This window comes from Marmota monax, unplaced genomic scaffold, assembly GCF_021218885.2.
Source record: "Marmota monax isolate L192 unplaced genomic scaffold, Marmota_monax_Labrador192_F-V1.1 WCK01_AAM20220418_F8-fsc00017, whole genome shotgun sequence".
NCBI lineage: Eukaryota > Metazoa > Chordata > Mammalia > Rodentia > Sciuridae > Marmota > Marmota monax.
Genome location: NW_026695241.1, coordinates 7560927 through 7582631, shown reverse-complemented (window position 1 = coordinate 7582631; position 21705 = coordinate 7560927). Strand labels below are relative to the sequence as shown.

Sequence of the window (21705 nt, the reverse complement as noted above, 5' to 3'; positions counted from 1 at the left end):
TAACATATGGAGGGTAACTACCTCAAGAGAAACTGATTGCCATGAAAAATAAGATAACCCCCTTGGAATATTGCTCATTAGAATGGAAGAAAATATCATAAGCTCACCACCCGTGTGTAACAGGCCCCAGAGAGGGCTCTTTTCTATAACACATTTGTCTCATGCTTGAGCAGATTGTAGAGCATAGGGACTGCTTTTATGTAGGTGCTTAATTACTCAGCTCTACTGTAAAAATAAAAATCTTACTTCCCCTTTATTGAGCACCTACCTACTCAGTGCAAGTCAATGGATTAGATTCATTGTACATGCAATTTAATTTAATTCTTACAATAATCTTGCAAAATAGGTTTCATAATTTCCTTTGTACTCCTAAGGAAAAAGAGACTTCAAGAGGGTAAGTTTTTCAGAGTTGCTGGACTATTAACAGCCAGTATTCAAACACAGGTCTTTTGAACTCCAGAGGCTACCCACTACTACACTGTGCCCCTCATAGTCACAGCAGAAGTGAAGGACCACCTAGAATTTTCAATACAGATTGAGCATTCCTAATCTGAAAATCTGAAATCTGAAGTGCTTCAAAATCTGACACTTTTTGAATGCCACAAGCAGAAAACTGCATACCTATCATCCTGTGATGTATTGCAGTCAAAATCCAAGTACACTAAAAATACTGTGTAAAATTATCCTAAGGCTATGTGTACAGGGTATAGATGAAATATAATTAATTTCACATTTAGACTTGGGTTCTGTCTCGAAGACAGCTCATCACGTTATGCATATATTCTAAAATTTAAAAAAAAATCTGAAATCTGAAACACTTCTGGTCCCAAGCATTTCAAATTAAGGTATACTCACATTATACTAGGATATTGTTTCTTGACCTTCATCAAGGTTACTTTGAAAGAAAAACATTTGATTTAGTAGTGGTCATGACATCTTGCTTTATCTTTAAGAATTTTTCAAATTAAAAGTACAGTAAAGAGGATTCAAAAGCTACAAAAGGAAGCACTAGCTTTTTGTATGACATCTTAGTTAGCCTACAGTGGTTCGGATGCCACCCAAGGACTACAAGAAGAAAGTTGGCCAAGAAAAAGACCCAGTGAACTAATCTGAGGGTGAGGCCAAAAAGAAGTGGTCCAAAGGCAAAGTTTGGGACAAGCTCAATAACCTAGTCTTGTTTGATACAACTTCAGATTCTGTAAGAAAGTTCCCAGTTATAAGCTTGTAAGCCCCCAGCTGTGGTCTCTGAGAGACTGAATATTCATGGTTCCCTGGCCAGGAGCGCCTCAGTAAAAGGACTCATCCAACTGGTCTCAAAGCGCAGAGCCCGAGTTAATTTATGCCAGAAATACCAAGGTGGAGTTCTCCAGCTGGTGAAGACGCTTGAAAAAGGGCAACCAACTGCCAACTGTGTATTTGAAAAATAAAATTTATTAAACCAAGAAGTAAAAGGGAGTGCTACTGGTTCCTAAATATGATAATAAAAGCACACTAAAGAGAAAATGAAAGTTCCACTATATGAATTTGCTGTTCTGATTTTAGTATGTTTACAATGGTTTTCAAAAATGTTTGGAGCTCTTTGGTATCTAAATTTATCTTCTATATCTTATATATTAAATTCTTAACTTTCTAAGCATCATAGTAAACTTTTCTGGAGGAGAGCTTGAAATTAAGGCTCAGATTATACTATTTGACTGTCATCTTCTTAACTTCTTAACTGACAATTGTTGGCCACATAATTGAAAAAAACTTTTTAAAATTATAGTTAAGTACATGGTTTTATTTATTTTTTTACATGTTTATTTAAGTTCATTATTGTCTGTATGACTATCAAGGAGTAAACCTGTTTTTTTTCACTATATGAAAAAATGCTTGCTATACAATAGAAGTCAACCAGATTTTAGGAACAACATTGTTTTTTAAAAGTTTTTGTCAGTTAAAGCTGGGTATGGTGGCATTTGCCTGTAATCCCAGTTATTTGGGAGATTAAGGTGGGAGGATTACAAATTTGAGGCTAGCCTGGGCAATTTAGCAAAACCCTGCCTCAAAATAGATCTCATCAAATATTTTATATTAGTATATTAATTGTATTGCTTATCATATTTTAAAAATCCATTCAGAAGTTTATAAGATAAAAATTTTACAGTTTTCATTCATATCCATCCCTCTACTCATGCTTTAGTAATAAACATTATGAATAGTTTTAGGCCTTGTTCAAAGCACAGCCTAACCATTCAGAAAAACTGGATATAAAATCATGAAGACAAGTATTAAAATATTATGTTTCTATACATAAAAAACATAATTTTCTATTTTAGAAATTCCTATTAAGTCTAATTGCTAATAAGTGGACACCCTCAAGTGCTAACTTACTCAACCCCCTCACCCCATGCCTCACAAACCTGTCTCCTTCTACTTTGGAAGGGTCTTCTCAAAAACCACCCTCTCTACTGTTGACTCCTCAGGCCTTGCTTCATGGGTCATCCGCTCCTTCTCTCGCATCTTTAACTTCAGCCTCCTAATTAGTTCCTAATGCCAGCTTATGACCATGCCCGTGTCTGTTCTATTAGAAGGATCTCCCCTGGATCCTTTCCTGTCTAGTTACTGCTCAGTCCCTGTGACAACAGTAAGCCTATAATTAGTATTTGGTGGAGAAATGAATGAATGAATGTTTTATGTACAACATGTGGAGATAAAGCTGTCATTATTGGAAATTCTACATATTTATGAAAATTTTTTTACTTAATATCTAGAAAATAAGTTGTCACTAATGAATAATTATAAACTTGCTATACAAATACTCTTATTTTAAGAGCTGATTCTTTTATTGAAATGTATCTGGATTTTAGGTTTACATCTCATTGGATCAACCTGTGACTGCTTTAAATCTTTTCAAACAAGGCTTAGATAAGTTTCCAGGAGAAGTAAGCCTGCTTTGTGGAATTGCCAGGATCTATGAGGTAAGGTTCGTAGTATTTTAAAGGTTGATATAAAATTGAGGTTATGTACTAACTAAATAGGGGTTAAGAAGAACAGTTTATAAAATTTTGATTGTTGGCCTGTGATTCACTGGTAGAATAAGAGATTTTAGTGTATGCATTTAGTCAAGCTGTTTTTATTATGAGGCATTTCAGATTCACAGAAGAGTATAGAGAATGGTACATGATACTGATTTAAATTATTTTCCTTGTGGACCTGTTGCCACACCTCATTTATCAATCTTTCCCCAAAATCTGTAACCTCAAATATAATGTTTTCCCATTTATGATGGGGTACATTGGGTCTTTCTACTCTTTTCCTTTAGCCTGTTTGTCCATCTTTGTACCAATATGATATCAGCTTAATTTTTATATCTGTATGATACTGACCATCTGGTAGGGTTCATCTTTATCAGAAGTGTCTTTGTACTTTTCCTTATTGTTATAAATTTTAAAGTCATTTGTCTTATTCTATGGTAAGTTTCACTTAGTTATCTTCCCTGCTACCTAATTATTACAGCTTTATCCTAATTCTTGAAATCAGATTGGTAAATTCTACCACCTTGTTTTTCTTCTTCACAGTTGGTTATTTTTGACTCTTTGCTAGACAATACTGGTTTTAAGGTTGACTTACAAGAACAATAAAAATACCTTATAGGCTTGTTGACTAGAATTACTTTGAATATGTGGAGGCCGAGCAGATGCATTGCCTTTCTTCCTTTCTCAAGCATTGGTATTTTTTTTTCAGGAAGTTTTTGTAATTATCCCTTGAAAGAGGCTGTTGCGGGGGTCCCCCAAACCACACTGAGATTCAATGATTTACTAGGGTTCCCAGGACTCAGCAAACAATTATATTCACAGCTATGATTTACTAGAACAAAAGAATACAAAAGCAAAATCAGTAAAAGGGAAAATTGATGGGGCAAAGTTCAGAGGATGACTGGTTACCAGCTTCTAAGAGTCTCCCAGTGGAGTCACACAGGTCACACCTCTTCTAGTAAGCTGTGATAACTCGAGAAGTGTTGTATGGCAGGGAAGCACACAAGAGACTCAGTATACGATGTCACTGTTGGGTGCTGATCTTTTAGACACTTCTGCCTACCAAGTACCAGAGTTCCAGACTCCCACAAGTAAACAGGTATTCAGCAAAAACCACACTGCTTATACAAGAGTTTAGGTGTAGCAAACTGCTCATGTTATTTGGAGAAAGTTTATACTGATGTAGGGAACCAAGTGAGTTCCCAGGCATGAGCCTTTCCAAGAATAGCAGAGCAGATTCAGGGCTTTTCTGTACAGGTGTATTCCCAGGTATAACTGTGAATGGAGTCCCTATTTTTTTCTCTTATAGTTTCTATTTGATTATTTCTGGTGAGTAGGAATGTAAAAGTTGATTTGATTCTACTATTTAAATTTTATGACCTTGTCCATAGATTCTCTTTGATATTCTAAGTAAATAAACTAATCATTGTGTGCAAATATAGTTTTGTTTCTTCAGTTATTCTTATTGCTTTTAAAAATATATCATTATGCTTAGAACTTCCAGTACAATACTGAACAGATGCACCTCAGTTCTCTTTACATTTCTTGAAAATGCTAGGTATGAGATTTTAAAATTTTGCTGAAAAAGAGTTGTAGGTTGTAATAGTTGGTATATCTGGGTCATAGTGTAGGATTGACATTTATTTCTTTTTTATACTTTCCAAATTTTCCATGATTGTGTATTTTACTTTTTAAATGAAAAATATTGTTTTTAATTACCTATAAAATGTATTTTCCTTTTGAAGTATAATTTTGATAGATATAATTTTGATAGATACATAGAAGATTTGGATCAATCAATATAAATACTTGTATCAATATTTTTGTTTACTTATTGTGACCCTAAATTGAATATGAACAAAGCTTTGGCCAAGAAGCTTAGAAAAGATATAAAATGGAATCAGTTTTCGAAATCAGTGAAATTCATGCTGCTTTCATTGGTGATTTCCCGATGCCATTGGCACCCTTGGACCTTTTGGCTTTGCCTTTTGTACTTCTCAGTCCTTTTTCACACCTTGCTTTTTAGAAAGTGAGTGCTAGCAGAAAGGGCTTCAGGACAATTGCATCTTTAACATGTGGTTGCTGTTCAGAAGAATTTCTCCCAAGCCTGACATAGTGACTGTTGCTATGGCTGGGATAGGGAGTGGCTCTGGGGCAGTCTTTATCAGCTGCCTCTTTCTTTTGCTGTTCTGAGTTGAGTTTAAACTTCAGGAAAAAGGAATTAGAAAGGGAAGCATCCTAACTGCAGGGACAATATGTTGTCCTGTAGGTAGGGTGATCAAGGGCTAAGCACAGATGTGAAATAGTTGGGTGCAGTATTTTCCCTTGGATGTGCACAATTCATTTCCTTTCTGCTGAAGCTGACTACACCAAAGGCAGATTTCCAGCAGATTGTTTTCTCTTACATGAGGATGGATTTAGAGTTAATTAGTGGAGTTTGTTCCGTAGTCTTGTGACCTACACTGCATGTGCCTTTAGGGACTTTTATTATGTGCATCTTGCTATTCTCTGGAGGGAATTCTCTTCCGTTATGTTCACTTCTTTTTTATTTACCACTTTCATGTTGGTATTATATCTTTTAAATGTTGCCTGTTTTAAAATGAACATGTTGTACTGCCTTCGGTTCACTGCTTGTTTTGTACAGATACTGTTAAAAATTGATTTCTCTTTGCTAAATTGTTTTTTGGTGGTTTTAATTTTTCTTGAGGCATTTTGTTTGAGAGACTAGCCCTTATTTTAGTTGTTCTTTATTGAAAGGGGTTTGAGATTAGAAACCTAATTCTTAAAAGGTTATTCTGGTGGCTTTCTGAACTTCACTGTGGTGAAAATTACCCTGGGAATGTGTAAGAAGTACAACCCATCCTCTTCCTACTAATCAGAAGTCCTGGAAAGTGAGACTCAGGTGTTTGTTTGTATTTTTAACAGGCTCATTAGGGGGATTCTGAGGCATAACAGAGTTTGAGAAGCAGAGCAACACTTATTTCCTTATTTGCAGTTTCACTTTAAATAATTAAGACCTAAGTATAGATAGATAGTGTTTTGTGAATTGGTTCAAAAATAACTGCTAGAAAACCACTGAGATTGTATTAAGTTTCTCATTTACTTGAAGTAACATTTACATACTTAAAAATGTTATTTTTAAATCTACATTAATGAAATCTAGTGTAATTTAAACAATTCTGATACAGGAATAAGTTAATGGACAAAAATAGTCTGTATTTATTCATACATGTGAAAATTAAAGATGTGATAAATATTGCCTATGAAGCCAGGTGGATTATTGGATTATTAAATAGTTTAAAATTACAGTGGATGAGTAATGATTTCTTTTACTAAAAAAATCCATTACTACTTCTAGGTGCTGTGGTGTGTGGGTGTAATCCCAGCAATTTGGGAGGCTGATGCAAGAAATCTTAAGCTCCTGCCCATCCTGGGCAACTTAGTGAGTTAAAAAATTTTAAATAAATTTGAAAAAGGATTAGGAATGTAATTCAGTGATAGGGTACTCCTGGATTCAATCCCCAGTACCAACCAACCAACAAACAAACAACAACAACAACAAAACGAAACAAAACAAACAACAGAAAGAAAAAGTTAAAATTTCAAAAAGTGAAACTGTGAAAGTTCCAAAAGAAAAAACAGATGCATTATTTGTATAAGTTGGAATGAGGGAGTTTTTTTAAACATGACAATCAGAAAGACTTAATAGGAGAGACTGATAAGTTTGAGAAAATAAAAGTTAAGTTTACTAAATAGCAAAAACAAAAATTTAAATAAAGCCAAACTTTGGTTTTATTTTACCTTTTTACAAATCTCACACGCATATAAACAAATGTCCATACACATGCCCTCATATATGCTTATTTAATCAAGAATGTAAACACTATGGAAAGTAGATGCTTCCTCAGAGAAGTTTTGGATCAATATATCTTGTGGCTTTTCCATAGGCTTTTGTTTTCTTGTCAGCCTTCCTAGAGATAAGAAATCACCTCCCAGAGATGAGACAACAGCCAAGCTCCAGCTCCCCCAATGTACCCTGCACACCCCCACCCCTGTGGTGCTGGGGATCAAACTCAGGACTTCACACATGCTAGGCAAGTACAGTACCACTAAACTATGCCCCCAGCCCTTCTAGCTGCATTTTGACCACACCGATAGCTTTTTATACTTACAGCTTGATGATATCCATCTGGAGGAACTTAATTGATCCATGTATGATCCATGTGTGTTTATGAAGACAGGGCTTTTCTGGTTTTTGAACTAAAGACAATATCAGCACGGGTTCGTGTCACCTGGAATGAGAAAGCAAAGTTGGTGCCCAGGGATCCTTGAGCCATATGTCTGCCTCCAGATCCAGGCAGTTTCTTACTCAACCCCCTCATGTACTACTGTAGGTTTGAATGTGTCCCCCCAAAGTTTATTTGTTAGAAACAATCCCATGCAACAGTGGAGAGGTGGGGCTTTTAAGAGGTGACTAGGCAAAGAGGGATGTCCTCAAGAATGGATTAATTGCTATTATTGTAAGTGGGTTCCTGATAAAAGAATGAGTTTGGCCTTTGTCTGACTGCCTGGTCCCCACCACTCCGTGCTGCCCCATGTGATGCCTTCTGCCATGTTATAATGCAGCAAGAAAGCCCTCACCAGATGTGGAGCCTTGATTTGGGACTTCTCAGCTTGCAGAATCAAGAGCCAAATAAATTTCTGTTCATTAAAATTACCAGTCAGTGGTATTCTGTTATATCTGCATAAAATGCCACTGATAAAAAGATAAAAGATAGGATAGCATAGAAAACGGGCAAAGGAAGTAAATTGGAAACTCATAGAAAAAGAAATATCTGATGTGTTCAATTTCTAACCTCTGTCGTAATTAAAGAAATAAAGACTAAAACAACAGTGATATGCTGTATTTCGCTTAATTGGGTTGGCAGAGATGAGGAACTTCTGTGGTATCAAGGGTGTGGAGAACAGGCTCTACACATGAGCATTGCTGGTGGGAGTGTACTTTGATACAGCCCATTAGGAGGCTGTTTGCAATTGCCATGACACTTTAAAATGTGCATGGGCAATTTTACTTCCAGGAATTTTGTTTAAGAGTCTTTTCATACAGGCACACAAAGATATATACAAATGATTTTATAGAATATTAATTGCGTAAACTAATTTTTGTCCATCAGTCAAGTATGTAAGTATTCTAAAGGGAAATGGAAATAAACTAAGGTTCATCAAAAGGGGACTGGTTAAATAAATTATGGTGTATGTATTGATGGAGTACTGTACAGAATATCTACTTCATATAAAATGTAATAAAGTGAATTTCTATGTTTTGATATAGAAAGAGTGCCACGACACTAATTTAAACTGTGTATTGGAATCTACAGAATGATTTTGTATGTGTCTTTATATGAACAAAATTTCTTGAAGGATACTCAAGAAACGATTAACAGCTTCTGTCAACTAGTATTTGGACTTCTTTTAATTTTGTACCCTTTTGTAGTGTTTAAATTTATTTAGCATAGGCAAATTATTTTATGTTTATAAAACTTAATTGAAAAACTACATGTGAAGTTGCTAATTTCAAATCTAAAATTCCTTGAAATTACATAAATTAATTTCTGTGCCCATCAGTCCTCCAAATTGAGAACCAACTGAGGGATAGCCACGAGATTTAAACAAATAGAAGACAAACCATTAACTTCATTGAGAGTGAAAAATTATTTCTTTATATAAAGGCACACATACAGTTTATACAGGTTTTAGCCATAAACAGAATCATTTGATACATTCTAATATGCAGCTTGTTTTTTCACTCTTGGTGTTAACTTTATTCATTGACTTTATTATTGATAAAAACAGAATTGGCAGAGTGGCATTAGATCTCTGACCAAAGGACTTAATAGTCTCTCTCAGCTGGACAAATCTATCATGTATGGAGACGTGATTGGACAACCTACAAACCTTCTCCATTCAGGAGAGTCCATTATTTTTGTAAGAATATTAATAGTTTTATTACATATTATATGGAATGAATTAATAAATATTTTCAAATATAACCTTCATAAACAAAACTTTGGGATTCTTAGCAACTTTTAAGACTTTGAAGGGATCTTAAGATCAAAAAGTTTGAGAACCTCTGTTATTGTGGAAACGTGAGAAATTCAGACAATTTTAGAAGTTGTTTAATTATGATTTACTAATTTTCCAGTATCTAGAAGCACTAAATTTAGCACTAAGGAAAGGTACACCACGTGGTCTTGGTTGCAAAGAAATTATCAAATTTTATAGATTCTAAAAAACGTATGTTTTCTACATTTTGACATTTCTGAGATTGGGGTGCCTCTTAGAGTAGGTAGCATCTTCTAATGGTTTGTGGCCAAGTGGCAGTTGTCATGTAGTTGTCACAGTCTGCTTATATGGAAACTTGGTAGTTATTCTTGGCAGCATCGTGCTTTAGATAGTGAACGTGGTAATTGGTGAACGTGGTAATTGTTTCTACTTGTTGCTTGAAAGCTCTTGTTGACACCTGCTGGTAAGATCAAGAAAGCACAGGCATCAGCACAGCAAAATGAGGGTCCATAGCCTGGAAGAAAATCTTGGGAACATAGTGGAGCACACTTTTAAGAAATGTTGCGAGTAGCTTGTAAATGTTCTCTGCCCAAAGAAATGAGGAGTATATGAGATGATGCATATATGTTAATTAGCCTGATTTGTACATTCCATAATGTATACACGTATCAAAGGATCACATTGTACCCCATATAAACACACAATTATTAATCATCAGTAAAAATAAAATTTAAAAAAGAAAGAAAAGCTGTATTGCCAATGTGAGACACTGTGTGGAAAATCCTGGGCCTGGATGACCAGATCAGAAAGGGAGTCAGAAGACTGACTCTGAACATGAGGAAATACTATGTCCAACTTACTTTGCATATCTACTTCATATAAAGAAGGCAAAAGAATGATATGGGGATACAGTTTACATCTGAGTATCAAATAAAATGTCAAAATGGGTATCAAATAAAAATTCTTATGTTTAAAGAAGCATTGTATAGTGCTGCTTAGAATTGGTGGAGTCACTTAGATTTAATAAAATATGATTAAATTCTCACAAAAAAATTGAATCCTAATAAGAATTTAAGTGCATAAGTCATGATAAATGTCATGTAAGTTGAGAGGCAGAAGAGAGCCCTGTGCAGTGAGGGCACAGCGTAATGAATCTTAATGAAGGGTGTGGAACCTGAACTAGACCTTGAGAGTGGATTTGAGATATGTAGCATTCATTGATAATGCTAGATTAGCTCAGCCCAGCCTGGGCCCCATCTCACAAATGATGATGATGATGATGATGATTCTAATAATAATAATAAATGCATTTATGATTATCAGTATTTAGAAAGCATATATAAAAACTGTAGAAGGTGGCTTCAGCTTTAATTGTGTATGTATTTCTGAACTTCGGGTTGCCATTGTTTCTTTCCTGAATTCTTGGTCTCTTTACTGCTGCTCTTCCCTATTTGGGTTTGTCCTGTGCTTACCAAGCGAATTATTCTTTAAAATGTGAATACAGTATGATTATGTCACTCCTCTGCTTTTAATTCTCTAATAACTTTCTCTCAATTTAGAAGGAAAAACATCTGAAGCTCCTCCCATGCCTGACAAAGGCCCTGACAGCCTCTTCAGTCTCCTGTGCTACTCTCCCTCTTTCCAGCCTCACTACATTTGTGTGGTTTTTCTAAGTGCTTCCCTCTCTGCAGCATATATTTGCTAGTTTCTCTGCCTGAGTGAGCTTCGCCCAGGTGTGCTCAGGTCCGAACCCTCACTTCGTTAGGTCTCTGTTCAAATAGCCCCTCCTTCAAGATGATCACCCTTCTGAAGCGCGACCCTCCCTCCTTCCCTCCCTCCCTTCCTCCCTCAGTCCTGCCCTGTTTTGTTTTTCCTCATATCATTCATCCTCACCTGACATTATATATCCATTTGTTTGTCTTCTCCACCAGCTGTAAACTCCTTAAGGACAGTGACTTCATCTGTTTTTTTTATATTTTATTTTTTAGTTGTAGCTTGAAACAATACCTTTATTTATTTATTTATTTATTTATTTATGTATGTATGTTTATGTGGTGCTGAGGATTGAATCCAGGACCTCTCACATGCTAGGCGAGCACTCTACTACTGAGCCACAACCTCAGCCCGACTTGATCTTTTTATTCCTGTCATGTCCCTAGGGCCTAGAATAGAGTCTAGCACATGACACACTCTCAGTAAACGTTTGCCGAATGAATAAACTTAAATTGGTGAGACAAAAAATTTCTTGTCCAATATTAATACATTATTGCTCTTCTGTCTTGAGCAGGAAATGAACAATGGTTCATCAGCAGCTGAATACTACAAAGAGGTTTTAAAACAAGATAATACTCACATGGAAGCCATTGCATGCATTGGAAGCAACCACTTTTATTCTGATCAACCAGAAATAGCTCTTCGGTTTTACAGGTATGCTTTACATTCAATCTGTAGAACTACTTTCATGAAATATTGGCAAAACAGTAATGAAGATAAATGAACTATAATGTGTATATGAATCTAAAAATTCCATTACTCAGATGCTTTATGAGCATTAAAGGGACAATTGATAATTTGAAAATGCTCAGATGTTGGCACTTTGAAGAAACGTACCCAGATGATTGTGTTTTTGACTCTCTGTATAAGTTAGCCATTTCATCAACAAACAATAGCATTTAAGTTACTTAAAATGCTTCTCATCATCACTGCATCCGTGAATACCACTGAATCACAAAGATACGGAGAGTTAAACAGTGAAGAAATTTGCAAGGAACAGTGGATTCCGTGTTCTGAACCTTGATGAGGACCTGAAACAGAATCATCTGCTTGTGAAATGTTATCAATTTGTTTTTCAAGTATTTTTTTTTTCAAAGTCTAAGTAAAATATGCTACTGGTTCTCTTTTGAGTTAATACTTATTTTATCCTACATGTGACATCTAAAATTCTTTTGTGTATGTGTGCCAGGGATTGAACTCAGGGGCACTTAACCACTGAGCCACACCCCCAGTCCATTTTTATATTTTTTATTTAGAGACAGAGTCTTGATGAGTTGCTTAGGGCCTCACTAAGTTGCTGAGGCTGGCTTTGAATTCATGATTTCCTCCTGCCTCAGTCTCCCGAGCCACTGGGATTATGGGCATGTGCCACTGTGCACAGCCTACAATTCATTTTTAAATTATGACTTTAGCCCTTGGGTAATATGAAGGAGAGATGACTGGCAGCTGCCAAAGATTCTTTCCAAATACATGTTGAGAACATAAAATATACGCATGCTGCACGGTGCATGTGCAGCTCACCCTACTCCCTACCCTCAAAATGGGTCATGGGTTTCTCAGGGCAGCTGGACTGGATGTTCATTTGCTTCTTTGAATTTTCTTGTCCTTTCTCACTTAGGATTTTTAATGCCTAGAGTCAAAATGGGGTTCTTGAATTGCGGTGGAAAAGCTAAGTGGATAATGTAGTGGTCTGTTGATGGTCATGGCTTCCTCAGTGGAAGTCAGTGAGCCCAGTTTAACCATGAAATACAGATGGCCAAAAATAGGATGCAACACTGAAAACTTAGAGGTAAAATATAGTCTCCAAATTAGATTAGAAGGTCTTGTGAATGCTGGTGGGCAACAAGGCTCTATAAAGCTGTGTGGGTTTTACTTTATGTGGCTATTTATTTCTTATTTTTGTTCTCTAACAAAGCTTTTGGGGAAAAATATATAGAGAGAAGTAGTTTTAACTATTATGAAAGCTATGCTTTTATATTTGTTTTAAACATTATTTTTCACTTACAATAATACCTTTCATTTCTAATCTTTGCGGGGGTATTACTAGTTATAAGGTTAATTCATTTCTAACTTTGTAAAAGAAGTCTTAGCATTGATAAATTTGGTGTGACACAACTTTTCTTTGTACTGTTTGAAAAGGCGACTCCTGCAGATGGGCGTTTACAATTGCCAGCTTTTTAACAATCTGGGGCTGTGCTGCTTCTATGCCCAGCAGTATGATATGACTCTGACCTCATTTGAACGTGCCCTTTCTTTGGCTGAAAATGAAGAAGAGACAGCTGACGTCTGGTACAACTTGGGACATATAGCTGTGGTAGGTTGTCTTTTGATACAATTTCTGTAATAAAAAGTGTAGGCATGAATTAGTTTGAAGAAATTTTCAGGTGTTTATTATAAATCTAAGTGTGATGATGGTCTCATGTAGAATCTGAGAGATTTCTGGGAGTCACTGTAGCTCATTTTCTACTTACACAGAATTCACATATGACCCCTATGATCAGTGTGTGTTGCTTTTTCTGTGTCTTGGGGAAGATTTATAGAGGAAGGAAGGGAGAAGGTGGCAAGAGGAAGCATGTGTACTCAGACTTGTGAACGTGTGCTTCTCTTTCCAGGGAATAGGTGATACGAATTTGGCCCATCAGTGCTTCAGGCTGGCTCTGGTCAACAACAACAACCATGCTGAGGCCTACAACAACCTGGCTGTGCTGGAGATGCGGAAGGGCCATGTTGAACAGGTCAGGGAGAGGCAGTCAGTCTGCTTTCTTCACAGAACAGCCATCATTTGTAACTATTGTTATGTAATTTTAAAATGAATTCTAGAGTCTGGTAGGCCTGGATTTGAATTTCAGCTCTCTCATGTATTAGCTGTGTGACCCTGGGCAAGTTACTTCCTTTCTGAGTCCAAAATAGAACATTTCATTTTATTAGGACAACATGTCCCTTCATGGTATTCCCTGTGTTAGTGAACTGTTCCACAATTCACCACCCTGACCCACCATCTAGCTGTTCCTGCCCGAATCCTGGGAGCCAACCTTGACACCTCTTTTCTTCCTTGTGCCCCCTCACACCCACATCATATTCAGCAGGTCCTGTCAGTCCTGCCTAAAAGTCCCATCCTGAACCTGGCTTCTGTTCCCCACCCTACTACCATCTCTTGCCAGGACAACTACAAGAGCCTCCTGGCTGGTCTTTTCCCCCACTTACATCAGCAAGTAAATGTACCCTATGATTCATCCTCGTCAGAACAGCCCACATGATTTTTTATTAAACAATATTATTTTATTACTACTTTTTTTGCATAAGATTCTCCAGTTATTTCTCCTGAATTTGGAAAAAAAAATCTGGCTTGCTAATCTGAACCTGTGAGACTCCACATAAACTGGCCTCTGCCTTCTCTCAGACCATGTCCTTGGCCTCTCCTTTTCCACTAACTTCCAGGCATGTTGGCTGCCTCGATGTTCTGCAGATTTGCAATGCTCTGTCTTCTTTTAGGGCCTCTGGAATGTTCTTCCCTTAGGTCTTACAGTGACATTTCTTTTTGTCACTCAGGTCTTAAATGCCACCTCCTTAGAAAGACCATCTCAAACACCATCGAAAGGAACCCTCGGGGGCTAGAATATTTCCTACTTTTCATTTTTTACTTCACAGTGCTTCTCATTGCACCAGATACTGTCCTACTTTACATGTAGAATGTAGACGGTCAGCTGCATGAAAGAGGAACCCTATCTGACGAGTCACTGGTGTGTTCTCAGCATTAGGAAATGCCCAGCACCTGTCGTGTGCTTAGTCAGTGTTTGTGAAACAAATGGATGATCTTTAAAAGTAGAGTAATAATAATGCCTACCCAAAGGTGTTTCTGTGATGATTAAATCATGCATGTAAAGCACTTGGCACAGTGGTGGGTGGATTTGAGCACGTGATCTGTGCTTAATCAGTTGAACTATTATTTACATATATAAAAAAGTTTACAATGCAAAATATACTCCTACAATATTCATGGTTATTAAGGGTAAATCTTACTCTGCCACTTTAGAGAGGAGGACATAGAGATTTGAGTGTAAGTAACTTTACTCAGGTCACAGCCATGATGAGCTGTAAACATGGGACACAAACCTGCTCTTCGGAGCACAATGACAAAAATACCAAGGACTGAAGCATTATTTCATAAATGCTCCCAAAATAAACAAGTTGGATTTGTATTTTATAAGCATTATTCTCAAGTGGTACGCTTTCTATTGGAACTTGGCCCATGTTCATGTTAGGCAAGTACTTCCTGTGATTGTCTCTGCCCCCATCTTGGTCATTGTCTTTCCCTCCTACTTACTGTAGTTTCTCAAGGATACAATTAATTTGAAATGTTCTGGTAAAAGATTTTATACTAACCCCACTTCATTATTTAGAGAATTACTATCCAGCACCCTATGTGAACTGATATCCTCTTATTTTCCATTTAAAAAAATACATGAATTTGTTGGCAGATCATGGATATGGGTTTTGGATTTAGCTACAAGTTGGAGTGTCACTGAGCGGGTTATAGTCTTAACGATGCATGTATGAGCATCATGTGCCACTCCGTGCTCTCTGCAATATGTGATTCTGTAAGGGACAAAAAATGTGAATCTTGTGTTTTGCATACTTTAGAGAACAGAAAGCTTATCATTTTTCATTGCTAGAAAACTTGTTAGCAGCACCATAAAGGCTCACTCACTGTCATCCAGCACAAGGCTGTGGGCTTTGAAATTCATTATGATTCTTGGTCTTTTTGTTGTTGTTATTGCCTTAGGGTACAGATACTTGGAGCCTGTTAAATCAGTTACCACCAACAAAACCTGGATTGAGAAGACTTTTTAAAGCCTTGAGATTACATTTTAAGTTGTATGTCAAACTGAAATGGAAATGGTATGAGACAGTGGTTCTCAAATAGGTTTAAATCTGCTCTAAATTTTCAGTTCTCTTATTTTCTCTCTTAAAATGTTTACTGTTAACATAATTTTGGTGTGACATCAGTAGTTAATTATATTTCAATATAAGTCTCTGTATTTCATGAGGAATGACATCTGTGTTTCTCCAGCACCGTGTTTATTAAGGTCCTATCCCAGTAAAGGCTTCTTTTACCAATAGAAATCACAGATACAGAACTGCTGTATGCTTATATGCCTTTTTTTCTTTCTTTTTTTCCACAGGCAAGGGCACTTTTGCAAACTGCGTCAACTTTAGCACCTCATATGTATGAACCCCATTTTAATTTTGCAACAATATCTGATAAGGTAGTCTCTTTATTAATTTATTATATTATACAATATTTCTTGTCTTTAGGTTTAAAAAAATTACAATAAACAAGAAAATTATAACCTTATGTTCCTGAACAGAAGGTTGATTTTTCAGTTTGGAAGAAATGAATTTTTTAAGTTCTTATTTATATACACAAACATCTTCACTTAATAAGCTTTAATTTTTCTTTGGATATTGACTAAACACCATTATAAATTGCTTTTTAAAGCATTGCTTTTTAAAGCATAAAATCTTTTATGCTTTAAAATTTAATATTTAATCATTGAAGAAATACCATAATAATTCTTAGTTTGGGAGGTATTTGTAGAAGGCTTTTACAGCAAGGAATTCCTTTTTATTATTTGTAAATCATATTGCCACCAAGTCCTGATATGATTGCTATAAAATTAGGAATATTAGTGAAATTAGAGATATTAATTATGGACAATATGGGGAATGCAGCTGTGTTGCAGTGAATTCCAAAAGCTAAAAGAAATTATGCACCATTTTTAATAAAATGAAAACCAACAAAAGGCATATCTTACCTATTACTTGAAAACTCTCCTTTAACATGGAAGATAAATCAGTCTTGAGAATGAGGAAATGGATAAAAATGTTTGTGATGTAAATAAAAGTCTTTATTGACCAAAGATGTAAAAATATGTTGTTTTTTTAATAATATAAATATGAAGCCATGCACACTCATTTCTGTTTTGAAAATAGAATAAGCTATTGTTGATGTGTTGAAATGTTTTGAGTGATTGATAAGTTTACCAGCCACTGTTCAAGGTGCTTTACATACAATTCTCAAATTCTCCCATCCCCTATGTGCAGTATCCTTACTTACTCATTTTCTCATGCAATTGATGTTTCACTTATTAAAGCCTCTGTTATGTATCAGGCCCTGTCATTGAAGTAGAGGATGTAGCAAGTAAATTTATCCTATGAAGCTTATGTTCTAATGCAGCCCAAGCCTCATGGAGGTTAAGAGCCTCCTACCCCCAGTCACATGAGGTGGCAGGTTTCAGATTCACACCCAGCTCCAGTGGTGCCCAGGTATTTCACTGCACTGTGCTGCTGCTTAATTAAGCCACAGAGAACACTTGATTATTCGCTTTCGGGAATATCAGCGCATTATAATAATTCACATCTCAAGGTGTTTCTTTAAACAGAAGACCATATTTCTGTAAGAGAAAATGGTATATTAGAAAGAAATGTTATGATTTTTAAAAGGAAACAATTCCTTTTTAATACATATATATGTTACCCCCAAAACTTCCAGAGTTGAACTATCTAGATTTTTCATGTGCATATATCCAAAAGTTGTCTTTTTAGAGGTGAATACATGAATCACGATACATTGAGACAAATTCCAGTAGCATATTTTTGTGTTTTTCTTTGGGCTGGACTTTAACAGACTTTATTGAAACTGAACTTTTTTCTTTTTTGTAAACTTTTAAAACCATACATCTTGCCAATATTATTGTTAGCACTATTTAAAACCTCTCAGAGGCATATTATTAAGTCTTAAATATAATAATTTTTACTTGAATTTCCTATTTAAAAGATAATACCCTAATGAAAATATGTATTTGTGGTACATTATAGTTTTCCTTAGCTGTATAAAACTGTTTGTTTGGGCATACGAATGTCATTTTATGTTTATAGTACTATCAATGACAGGGAAAGGAACAAGGGTTTCTGAATTCATAACTAGATAGCTGTAATGGAGCATAAATTATTTATATAATTGGTTATTTTATCTTTCTCAAATTCCTCAAAATGGAATTATAATCCAGGTGAGAGAGTTCTAAACTTTAAGTGGCATATGTGAGTAATTTGCTATTAAGGACCCTTTGAGTTTCTACAGCATGCAGACAGGATGTCTTTTTTTTTTTTTTCCCTTCCATATTTATTTATTTTATTTTTCTGGTCTCATACTGCTCTTCTTATGGCATTTTTTTACAGATTGGAGATCTACAGAGAAGTTATATTGCTGCTCAGAAGTCTGAAGCAGCATTTCCTGATCATGTGGATACACAACATTTAATTAAACAATTAAAGCAGCATTTTGCTATGCTCTGATTGTTCTTAGCCCAAATATATTTTTATGAAGAGACATTACACACGGGGAAAAAGTACTATGTATGTATGTATCTGTAATATAATATAAATTATACAGGCCTAGTGAAGGCTGTATTTGAAATAAGAGTCGCAGACTTTGACCAGAGTTTATTCCAGAATGTATAATGAATACTTTATAATAATAATTTTGTAAGGTAATATTATAAATTATCAGATTTAAGCATTTCTAGTTATAATGCATTATATGGTAAATGATTATATATTTCCAAACAATTTGATGCATTTCCTCAAATTTTTATAAATATACATTTTTAAAGTCCTTAAGGATTAGCCATTGTATGGCTTAAGTGGTCTGAAATCTGCCTTTAAAACTATACTTTTATGGTTAATAAGATGTGTATTTAGCCTAAGTAGAGACTTTATTTGGAGCTTAAAATTGTATTTCAAACTATTTTTTATCAGGTACTTTGTGATATGTATTGTACATATATATTATGCTTTAAAATAAATCAGTATATAAAACACCAAAATTTTGTCATTTTCCATGAGTTTTCATTTTATTCATCTCAGATGAAACAAATTTTTCAAAAGTTCAGATAATCTTATATAGAAAGTCAGTATTTAAAGTCTTATTTAAATGATGTGCCACTAATTTTGTTTTTTCCTAAAAGGCTATATATATATGGGATACCATATTAAGATAAGACTATCAGGATTAGAAATAAGAGTCATAATACTAGGAGTCCCACCTGTATTCAATCCCAGGAAAGGCTATATCCCACTACCACAGTATTATGAAGTTCTAGGAAAGTGCTGGAACTTTTCTCAGCCTTATTTAGTGGAAATCTCATTAAAGTGTTCACATGAGGAAATGTGTTAAATCACTTATATTTGCAGTATGTTCAGATTTGTGTAAATAGTACTCCTTAGCTGACAGAAGCAATAACAAATAAATTGAATACAAGGACCTGCAGATGGATAAAAGACCAGAAAGGGCTTCAGGGAATGTGAGCAAAGTCCCTAGTAGAACACATAAAGGCAGGGGGGACCTGAGCGAGTCACACAGCTGGTTGGTGGCACAGTTACAACCAGAACCAACAACTTGTTTCTCTACTTCAGACTTGAAATTTTCTTGGATCTCAATGATATGTAACATGCTTATTTAGCTCTCTAAAAATTTCCTCAACCACTATCAAGTCATCTGATATGATATTCAATATTTAAATTCAAATTACATGCAAGTCAATTCTTATTTAATTTAAAATAAGAGCTAATAACAATGGCTAACATTTATTGAGGATGTTGAATACCCTGGACACTTTATGTGAATTAATTTTTTTTTTAAAGAGAGAGAGAGAGAGAGAGAGAATTTTTTTTTTTTAATATTTATTTTTCAGTTTTCGGCGGACACAGCATCTTTGTTTGTATGTGGTGCTGAGGATCGAACCCGGGCCGCATGCACGCCAGGCGAGAGTGCTACTGCTTGAGCCACATCCCCAGCCCTATGTGAATTAATTAATTAAATTCCTTCTGTGGTCCTATGCAGTGCTGTTATTATCCCATTTTACTAATAGGAAACTGAGGCACAAACAAAAAATTATAAAACTAATAAATGTAAGAGCTGATGATCAAATGTAGGCAGCACGGCCTCCTTAGTATGAGCTGTGAAACATTGTGTTGAATCGAGTCTCGGTGTTTCTCCTATAAGTAGAACCACTATCATTTTAAATGAGCATTGTGTACTTTAGTAAAAGTGAATAATAAGGGAATAGTTACATAACAAAAATAAATGATTCCATATTCCTTAGATGATATGGAGAGATTTTTGTCTTGAATTTATGTTAATTCAGTGCGATCACTGATGCAACGAATGAGTCAGGATGGCTAAGGGCAGAATGATGGCAGAATGACATAATTTCACTGCACCAGGAGCTGTGGGTGCTATAAAACAAAATTACTTTTTGTTTAATTCTTGGCTTCTTTTTTAATATTTCTGTAGAAGGACTATTAGCAATTGCATTCCACCATGGCTAAAGATTTAGGTGTTCAATTTATAGATATGAATTGTTCAACCAGAATTCACATCATTGAGTTTACTCCCTGTTTTGCCTCAGTTTACTACCTGTCTTTGCATTGCTATGACCAAAAACCCTAAAAAGAAAACTTAGTTTATTTTGACTCACAGTTTCAGTTCAATCCATGGACTGCATAACTATGGGTCTGAAGTGAGGCAGAACATTATAGCAAAATGGTGTAGTGGAGAAAAGCAGTTCAGCGCATGGCAGTCAGGAAGCAGAGAGAGTGCTCTGTTAACCAGGGACAAAATCTATACCTGAAAGGCACAACCCCAGTGACCTACCTCCTCTAGTCACAAGTTGCCACCCAATTAATCCATATCACATGAACGTATTGTTCGGTTACAGTACTCACAATCTAATCATTTCACCTTTGAACATTCTTTTGTTGTCTCACACATGAACTTTTGGAGACACTTCATGTCTAAACTATAACATTCTGCCCCTGGCCCCCCAAATCTTGTGTCTATCTCACAACGCAAAGTTCATTTAATCCATTTCCAAGAATCCCCTAGTTTAAACAATTTAGTATTGCCCAAAAGTCCAAGTCTAAAATCTCATCTGAGACTCAAAGCACAGACTAGCTGTGAGAGTAAAGATCAAAAGCAAGCTACATACATCCAATGTATAATGACACAGAATAAATATTTTCATTTCAAAAGAGAGAGGCATAGAATGAAGGGATGAGATCAAAGCAAGATCAAAATCCAGCTGGGCAAGCAAGTCCTATAGCTCAATAGCCAGCATCTGGGGTATATGGCATTTTGAAGTCTTTCCAAAGGACTTGAGTAGCTCTGCCCCCTCTAGTCTTACTGGTTGCAGCCTACATGGCCTCTCTCTTGGTTTGTCTCTGATTCCTGCACCTTTCTTCTGCAGTCTACATTACTGGAATCTTAACTCTGGGGTCTTGGTTCCAGCTTTGGCTTCACCTTTAGAGCTTCACTCATCACTCTTTCAAGGACAGCTTGTAGGGACTCTGATGTTGCTACACTTTGTCTGGCCTCACAGGTATTCCTTTGAAATCTTGGTGGAAGCTTCCATGACCCCCTGACTCCAACATCTTCATTCCTGATGAACCAGTACCATGTGGTCGACACCTAGATCTGCCACCATCTTGAGCAGTAGTCAAGCCTCCTGGGACCATGGCTGTAATAGCCTGAGTGACTGGGTGGCTGAGTACAATGAAACAACATCCTAGGCACCCCTGTGCAACCAGGGTGCCCCCTTGTCTCTTATCAAAGGAATTTTTGCTTTTATACCCTTGAGACTGAGATGGGTGTGAGCTTGCTAATTCCTGAGGTGCCCTCAAGCCATCTTTCCTATTGTGTCTAGGTAAAGTACTTAGCATATCTTTAGTGGATGTACTCTCCTTAACAGCCACACCTTCCTTTGCCCCAGTTTTAGTTGCACTTTTCTGACCA

At 36.0% G+C, this 21705-nt stretch overlaps 1 protein-coding gene across 3 annotated transcripts in view; it reads left to right on the top strand.

The window, feature by feature from the left end:
* Positions 1-18739, top strand: part of Ttc8 (tetratricopeptide repeat domain 8) — a 48843-nt gene extending 30104 nt beyond the window's left edge. For 2 of the 3 annotated variants that reach the window (XM_058577762.1, XM_058577763.1), the window contains 7 exons: positions 2850-2960; positions 6376-6459; positions 11368-11507; positions 12993-13167; positions 13466-13588; positions 16037-16120; positions 18093-18739. In XM_058577762.1, coding sequence (XP_058433745.1) covers positions 2850-2960; positions 6376-6459; positions 11368-11507; positions 12993-13167; positions 13466-13588; positions 16037-16120; positions 18093-18209 — 834 coding nt within the window. In that variant the 3' untranslated portion in view covers positions 18210-18739. The remainder of the gene's footprint in view (positions 1-2849; positions 2961-6375; positions 6460-11367; positions 11508-12992; positions 13168-13465; positions 13589-16036; positions 16121-18092) is intronic. The other variant, XM_046440695.2, reaches the window with a different exon arrangement.
* The last annotated feature ends 2966 nt before the right edge of the window (positions 18740-21705 follow it).